Source organism: Penaeus monodon, chromosome 22, assembly GCF_015228065.2.
Source record: "Penaeus monodon isolate SGIC_2016 chromosome 22, NSTDA_Pmon_1, whole genome shotgun sequence".
In the NCBI taxonomy this organism is placed as follows: domain Eukaryota; kingdom Metazoa; phylum Arthropoda; class Malacostraca; order Decapoda; family Penaeidae; genus Penaeus; species Penaeus monodon.
In genome coordinates, this window is record NC_051407.1 from 1,375,521 (window position 1) to 1,376,069 (window position 549).

The 549-nt window shown below is 39.5% G+C and overlaps 1 protein-coding gene across 1 annotated transcript in view; it reads left to right on the top strand.

Annotated features, from left to right (window-relative positions):
- The window catches only part of LOC119587631 (integrin alpha-PS1-like), a 21,094-nt gene that overhangs the window by 11,025 nt on the left and 9,520 nt on the right, over positions 1 to 549 (top strand). The window contains exons 6-7 of the mRNA XM_037936335.1: positions 34 to 241; positions 423 to 544. Coding sequence (XP_037792263.1) covers positions 34 to 241; positions 423 to 544 — 330 coding nt within the window. The remainder of the gene's footprint in view (positions 1 to 33; positions 242 to 422; positions 545 to 549) is intronic.

The following is a 549-nucleotide window of genomic DNA, read 5'->3' on the forward strand; positions in this document are numbered from 1 at the left end:
CGTAAAGTTCCTATTTTGTCTTCCCCTTCACAGGTTACTCTGTAACAGCCGGCCGTTTCTTTGGGAATTACATGTCCTACGTTGGTGGAGCACCAAGGGCAAAGGAGACTGGTCAAGTGGTATTCTTCACTCGCGAAAAGATTGGTGAAAGCTTGCTGCGTGTAGATTTAATCCTTGATGGAGAGATGTTTGCTTCAAGCTTTGGGTTTGAAGTTCTTGCTGTTGATATCAATAATGATGGGTAAGTTGATGGCAGGTCATTTAACGTAATTTACTTTTGTAGAATATCACTTTTTGTTTATTGGTAATAAGTTGTTGCTTCATATGTTACAAGTTACTTTGTATTTTCCTGTGATATGAAATTTAAAAGACTGTATGAGTATTGCATTGACACTATATAACTGAGTGTTTCTTAACTCCAGGCGGGATGACCTTATTGTCGGTGCTCCCTTCTACTACACGAGCACATCAAGTGGTGCTGTCTACGTCTACATGAACAATGACGGAGGCTTTGTTGAAAATCATCCATACACAAAGATTGAAGGTTTG